We start from the raw sequence: 7,297 nt of genomic DNA on the forward strand, positions 1-7,297 counted from the left end.
TTCTACAACACCGTGAGATTTAACACTGGTACGATGAAACTGTTTTCTCTCCATCAACCAGTTTGGATGAAACTGTTTCCTGTAGAGCTGCATGTGCAATTTGAGGGGGGAAATCCAAGAGCCACCTCCGTGTCTTCATCAGCAAAACGCTTACAGCTTGAGATGGAGTGGGATTTACAGATCTGCATCTGGTCACACTTGCTATTTGTAATCAGAATCAACATTTACATCTGGTAGAAGTAACACACAAAAAATTAACATAATTGACTAAAATGAGAAACGAGCAATCTGTATGTTTTAAAGATTCAGCAAAAAGATCCTTTTTTTTTTTTTTTCTAATGGAAACTAACACAAGTCGCGGAAGAGCAAATGTGGGAAGCAACCTCAAAGATTCAGAAAGGAGTACTGGAGCAACAAGTATCTGCTAAGATTAAAGCCATAACAGTCATTTACAGGGTAGAAGTTTCCTCAGTAAGTAAAAAGAAAGAACAGTATCTCTTGATCTGTTTGTGGTTAGTATTCAAACAGGTAGGGATGTAAAACATCAGTACAGATTGCAGTAAAAGAGACTACAAGTTTGCTGATCCATCATATTGTATGGCACCTGCAATACACTGTTACCTCGATCCAACGATTAATCTTGTCATGGCTTTCTTCCTGAAATCCATTCAAGCAGCATCTGGAAAGAGAATTTGGATATGAACTTGTCTGAAATCAATCAGGTGAACTCATTATCTGGTTAGATTTCTCATCCAGTGTTCCTTAACCATTGTCTCTTTGGCAAATCACAATGGCAACAATCACATCCAACTCTATCAGCTCCAGAGTGATGCCAAAGCAATTAATGCATGCTAAACAGCTCCAATGGTCTAAAGTGCAATACCTGAAGTTGTAAATGATGGAGAAAACTGTCATGGAATGTTCTTCACTGGAGTTCATCAAATATGCCAATGAAAATATTAAATGAATCTGAGAGGGGGATAAGAACCTGGCATCCGCATAAATTTAGATGCTGGCAAGGGTGGTTGCATCATTTTAGACATCGGCATTGGTCTTCGTGGTGGCATTCTCATCGAAATGGTCTCTGTTCCCTTTACATCCACAACAACCAGATCAGAGGTGAGAAAAGTCTTTGCAGTAGCAGCAGCATGCTCCAAACAGCATCTAACAACCTGCTCCAACAGGTGAAAAGGTCATGAATGTATCTCAAATTAAGAGGATACAACTTTGCAGGAATTTTCGACATTTGATTACCAGAAAGATAAAAATGAAGATTATAAAAAGGTCATTGCTTCAATTGTTCCAGATGAATGAAATATGAAATAGGATTATTCAATTTCTGAAGTTGAGAATAAATGGTGAACATCAGTAAGATTTTAAGCACAGTATATCTGCATTATTAATATATCTCTATAATGAATAAATTATTATTAGAAATCTTCGGCAGGTCTAAAGAACTTATATGGATCAAATTAAGTCAAAAGAATACATTAATCTATTGGAATGCTGCAACTATTGATATCTGCTATTCAAGGAAATGGTTTACAACCTTCTTTAACTCCTATAACATGGACAATTGGCACTTTTGTACCAGATATGGATGAACCCACAAAAAGATGATGCACTTGCAGTAATCAGAACATGTGAATAACATGTGATGTATAATACAGGCCCCATCTCATAAAGCACATAAATATACATTGCTTGTTCATACATTTTCATAATAAATGTGCAAGGATTTCAGGAGAAGGCTGACAAGAAAGTTGGCTAAGAAACAGATCTAGCTTTTCACCAACTTAATTGTGTAACCTTGATTGGATTTAAAAATAATAATACAAATCTAGCTTTCATCGACTTAGTTATATTTTACCTTGGATGGATCTAAAATGCCAGCAGCTACCAAGTCCTCATAACAGTTCATAGCTGCATTATAGCCATATCTTATGTCATCATTAGACAACACCTATAAAAAACAGAAACTTGAATTATACTAGTAATACATGATTAAGTAGAGAATTCAAAATACTAGAATATGAATTTGAGCTTTCATAGCATGACTTGGACACCTTGTTGACAATAACATCTCCATTTACGCCAGCATTTTTTGCTATCAGTTTTGCAGGGTAACTTAAGGCCCGTTTAAAGATATCAGCACCAATCTGCAGAAAATAGTCAAGGAATTACATAACAAGAAAATAACCTGACAAACAAGTCCTTCTGTAAGATAACAGAAAAAATAATTTGGGAGATTTTCTTTTGCTTTTCTGATAAAAAAATTGTATTTAGGATTTAGTGCAGGCACTTGCCCTAGTATATGTCAGCACAGGTTGCATGTGCCACAACCATGGTAGATAATCATGTATTGTTTGCCAGTAAATCACTTGCAAGAAATGGACAAGGAAAGAATATGTGCAATACCTTCTGTTCTTCATTATCCAGATAATCTTTGATACCATCAACCATGGTAGATAACCTTAATAAGGTACACCCACCACCAACTACAACACCTTCTTCAATAGCTGCCTGTAAAAGTGTAAATGCACCAATTAATTTGGAAGGAGCAGGAAGATCAGCAGGACCACTTAAAGAGATAAATACTCAGGGAGTACAGCGAAGGATAAAAAAGAATGAAATATCATCTATTCCTGGAGTGTTGGAGAACTATATTTCCAGGGAGAGCTAAGGTAGCCTTACTATATGAACTAATACAAATTCTCCGATGCTACTATATAACCTGGAAGCTTTGGCTATGAGGATACAAGTTGGTGCTATATATCTACTATTTTATTATTAGTGTTGGATTATATTATGTCAAGTCTCTGGTAGGACTGACCTTTGTTGCATTTAGAGAATCTTCAATTCTCAGCTTTTTGTCTTTCAATTCAACCACTGTTTGTGCACCTACCTGTAGAAATATAGTTCAGCCTAGCATATTAAAACTTCAAATATATAGACAAACTGCATTGGTAGCAGAAGCTTCTAAAAACAGAAGTTTTAGGGCGTACATACCTGAATAATGGCAATACCACCACATAGCCTTGCTATCCTCTCATTCAGTATTTTCTTCTGGAACTTCTCTTCAGAGTACTAAATCAAAACATTGACATTAGATAGATAGAAAGACATATGGTTGTTGTTTTAATTAAAGAAATCAGCAAAAAGTTGGTAAAAGGATGAGTTGGATTAAGACTTATGCCAAAAGCTGACCAATACATAAATTCTACGAAAAGTAAACCTAATGAGCAAATCTGCAGATATAGTCATTTCAACAACTTTAGTACTTACCAGAATAAGGTTGATATTCAGCAATGGAATTTAAATATTAGACACAGAAAAGAAAGATTACTCCTTTAAAGAAACAGTGATGCTAGTAAACACATTAGAGCAAATTGTATCCATCTAGTCATGAAAGGCATCACTAAACAACTTTATCAAAAATGTCAGAAGAGACATTTTAGAATTTTTGCTGAAGTTTCTTTGACAGTGAAACAATGAATGTCAATTTCATGAGGGAAAAATATTATAGCATGATTGCTGAGTAAACTTCATTAGAGGGAACTGCTTCAGAATCAGAAAACCACCATTATTGGCTGAGTGATTGTTTGGTGTCATAGAAATTTAGACACAACACTCTCTTACTTCTGAATTAGCTACTACAACTTAAAATGGGTACAATTATCCAAGAATACCAGTCACCCTTGTCCACGAAGACCATCACAAGTCCACCTAGCTTCCAGATCAATAAAATTAATGATCTTCACGATAGTATATCACCACCTTTCAGAGAGAGAGAGAGAGAGAGAGAGAGAGAGAGAGAGAGAGAGTGATGCTGTTCAAGTTCCCGTTGACCTTAACTATTGATTGTCTACAAGCATATGTTTGAACCCTCCATCTGAAGCACCCTTTGTCTGGGTACAATACTCGCTAGCACTTGTAGCTCGTGATGTATTAAAAATTGTACAGAAACCATTTCCACAGACAGCTAGACTGCTTCGTTATTGCTTCAGAAATCCAGAACATTTCAGTCATTGTGTCTAATACTGAAGAAACAAACAGCGTTTGACACAGGGACAGGGTTCTCTATGGTATATACAAGATTGCTCCTAGAAAAAAACAACTATAGTAAGTTTTGAAAGGTTTCCATATAAAAAAATCAACTGCCATAAAATAAAGTCGGTGGACTGAAAAGGAACTATAGATTAGGATGAATTTTATTTGAATGTCGTACTAGTGATGAAGAGAAAACATAGGCAAAGGCAAAAAACAGTAAGTTTTGCTGAAGTTTGAGCATAAGCAGTGACCGGGTAACAGTCTCTTGCAAACAACTGAAATTAATTGCATGGTGGATGCACCACTAGAACAAGTGTTTGTACCTGTTCAAGACTTCTTATCTGAGCAACCCACTTTTCCACTGCATGCTGGGTGCTCCCATCAGTTACTATTAAAGTTGAATCCTTTCCTATTATCACCTTCACAGAAGAACCCAAAACCTCCTTGCCAACCGTGTCAAGAGTCAATCCCATATCATCTCTAATAACAGTACCTGCAAACCAATTATACGTTTCAATGTCAAAAGACAGCAGAAGTCAAAGAAAAACAGAAAAAAAGGTGAGTGAGAGTTGCATAATAATCTAAATTTTAGCAAAAAGGCATTAGTTTTAGACTTTTAGTACATATTTATTACTCCTCATTTTTTTCATCAACCTACTACCTCCAGTCAAGACAGCAATGTCATTTAAGTAGTCAGTCTTTCGCTCTCCAAAGGAGGGAGCTTTGATAGCAGCTGCCTTCAGAACACCTTTGAGTTTATTTCTAATAACTGGGGCAAGAGCTTCTGGCTCAAAATCCTCTGCAACTATCAACAACGGAAAATTCTCTTTGACTGCACCATCCAATATTTTTAACATCTCCCTTGCATTGGTGATTTTTTTGTCAATCAAAAGTATCTGTATTCAGAACATGCAAATTACTTCACAGAGCAACATAGTAATTACGCTAGTGCTGCATTCCTTACCTTGCAGTTGTTGAACTCCACTAGCATATCTGCACGATTGGTAACAAAGTATGGTGACAAATAACCACGATCAAATTGCATGCCTTCAACAATTTGCAAGCCGTTCTCTGTGCTTCTTCCATCTTCAATTCTAACTACACCTTTCCTACCAACTCTTCTAACAGCTTCTGCAATCATACTTCCTACTGCATGGTCATTTCCAGCACTAACTGCTGCTACATTTGCAATTTCGTTGTCTTCAATCTGCAATCATCCTTCCTACTACATAGTTTAAGAATTCCATAGGAATACATCTAAGAATATACTCTTATGAGCACAATTGGTTGTATGTAGGAATAAATATACTCCTCACAAAGGTAAGGATAAATAACTTTAGAAATGAACTTCAATGATAAATCTGGTATTTTAAAAACACAATGTTTCTCTTAAGTACCGATCATACCTCCCTTGACATCAACTTGAGTTTGGAAACAAGAGCTTTAGAAGTTTTTTCAATTCCCCTTGCAACTTGTATAGGATTCATTCCAGCAGCTAGTACCTTAATCATAATATAACAATACCAGAAATAAAAAAATAATAATAACATCACCATCAAGAAATTTTAGTTCTTAAAAAAAGTAGAATCCTTGTCTGGTTTGATAGGAAAAGGAAGATCATTAAGAACTTATATTAGTCTTCTTGAGAAAAGATTCCCTTGGTTCCATTTGGATACGGAAGAGATAACAAAGCAATCCGTAAGAGTGAGCAATGATAAGACTTTCATAAAGAGTGAGAAAAAGATGAAAAGTGAAGAAGATGGAAGGAAACCATACTGAAAGCCCTGTCCTGGTAATTTGTTATTTGGTGACTAGAGCGAGAAAGGTGCAAAAAGTTTGAAAAGAGAGAGTGGGATGCTTAAAAAGATCATGGACAGATTCATACATACCTTAACACCTTCAGAAATCAAACCCTGAGCAAGAATGATGGAAGTAGTGCATCCATCACCAGCAAGATCATTTGTTCTTGCACCGGCTTGTCTCACCAACTTGACACCCACATTCTCCAATGGGTCCTCCAATTCAACCTTGGGAAAACCCAAAAGAAAAATTATGCGAAGGTAAAGTTGTTCTGTAAAAAGATGAGTGAGAAAAATCAAATGTTTCAACTTAAATGTTTTCTTCCAACATCAAGTACAGAAACCCAAATCTTTTACGAAAAACATCATTGAAACTGTTTTTGTTAGTGCATGGTTGTGAAACTACAAGAAAAAATCGATGCAAGATAGTCTTTTAAATCAGTTATTTGCTCATTCTGAAGTATTGTAGGAATCAGGCACATTGTTATCAGGAGACCTGCCTCAGTTCAAAAACTGCAGGAAAATGATGAGGATTCATAGCAAACTTAAGCCAACCAACCAAATCAAGAAGAAATGAAATAAAATCATTGATGGAAGTGCTAAATTATATTTCCTCGTTGTGGTAACACAACAAGCATGTAGTAATTTGAGAATATATCATTTTTCAGCTAGTGTTGGAGAAATTCTATTTCCTCGTTGTGGTAACACAACAAGCCTTCAGTAATTTGAGAAATATATAATTTTTCAGCTAGTGTTAGAGAAATTCTATTTCCTCTTTGTGGTAACACAACAAGCCCGCAGTAATTTGAGAAATATATAATTTTTGAGCTAGTGTTAGAGAAATTCTAATGGATTGCCCCCGACGTAAGAAGCAAAACCGAAAACTAGAAATAAAATGAAGCCACATTAAGAACTCTACCATACTAAATCTTTTGGTCGACTGCCGAAATCATAAGAAGTAAATCCTAGAGTAAGAGCAAACGATACAGGATTTATCCTCCGTGGTACCTCTTTAAGAACAGTCTCCCCATCATTGACAATCCTAGGAGGGCCATACTTGTTACCCAGCACCACATTCCTTCCCTTGGGACCCAAAGTCACTCCAACCAAATTCGCCACCAAGTCCACTCCAGCCTGCATCAAATTGGTGTTCATCAAAACTGTAACTAAAAACAGATAAAAGAACCGGAAGAAGAGCTCGAGAGATTGGACCTGTAGCTTCTTGGTGGCAGAGAGGTCATGGTTGAAGTGCAGCTCTTTGGAGATGGGCCTGGGGGGAGGCCTCCTGGGTGAGAATGGCAGTTGGGGAGCAGCGAGAGGAGTGGGAGAAGTTGCTGCCATCGGTAGAACACTGCGCCGATGGTTGTACCTCGGAACCCACAGGGAAGCCGGAGGAGTGCAGGCAGGATAAGGGTATCCGTGACCCAAACGAAAATGAAGAGATAGGA

General features: G+C 36.9%; 1 protein-coding gene across 1 annotated transcript; it reads right to left on the reverse strand.

Moving 5' to 3' along the window:
- Positions 1-406: 406 nt before the first annotated feature.
- LOC103998314 (ruBisCO large subunit-binding protein subunit beta, chloroplastic-like) lies at positions 407-7,297 on the reverse strand. Its single transcript, XM_009419754.3, has 14 exons — positions 7,062-7,297; positions 6,858-6,983; positions 5,940-6,077; positions 5,457-5,552; positions 5,015-5,257; positions 4,712-4,946; positions 4,374-4,543; positions 3,010-3,087; positions 2,834-2,905; positions 2,419-2,523; positions 2,067-2,159; positions 1,871-1,963; positions 989-1,172; positions 407-883 (listed from the first exon to the last, which is right to left on the reverse strand). The coding sequence occupies exons 1-14, from the start codon at positions 7,188-7,190 to the stop codon at positions 870-872; spliced, it is 1,776 nt and encodes a 591-aa protein (XP_009418029.2). The 5' UTR covers positions 7,191-7,297; the 3' UTR covers positions 407-869.

The sequence above is a fragment of the Musa acuminata genome, chromosome BXJ2-9, assembly GCF_036884655.1.
Source record: "Musa acuminata AAA Group cultivar baxijiao chromosome BXJ2-9, Cavendish_Baxijiao_AAA, whole genome shotgun sequence".
Taxonomy (NCBI): Eukaryota; Viridiplantae; Streptophyta; class Magnoliopsida; order Zingiberales; family Musaceae; genus Musa; species Musa acuminata.

Bases quoted from the DNA above. Each gene is read 5' to 3' on its own strand.
- LOC103998314 (XM_009419754.3), bottom strand. From the start codon at position 7,190: ATGGCAGCAACTTCTCCCACTCCTCTCGCTGCTCCCCAACTGCCATTC. The intron at 6,078-6,857 runs GTACCACGGAGG...GGTTTTCCCAAG, and splicing joins GGGAGACTGTTCTTAAAGAG to GTTGAATTGGAGGACCCATT. The intron at 2,906-3,009 runs GTATGTACGCCC...ATATTTCTACAG, and splicing joins GTGGTATTGCCATTATTCAG to GTAGGTGCACAAACAGTGGT.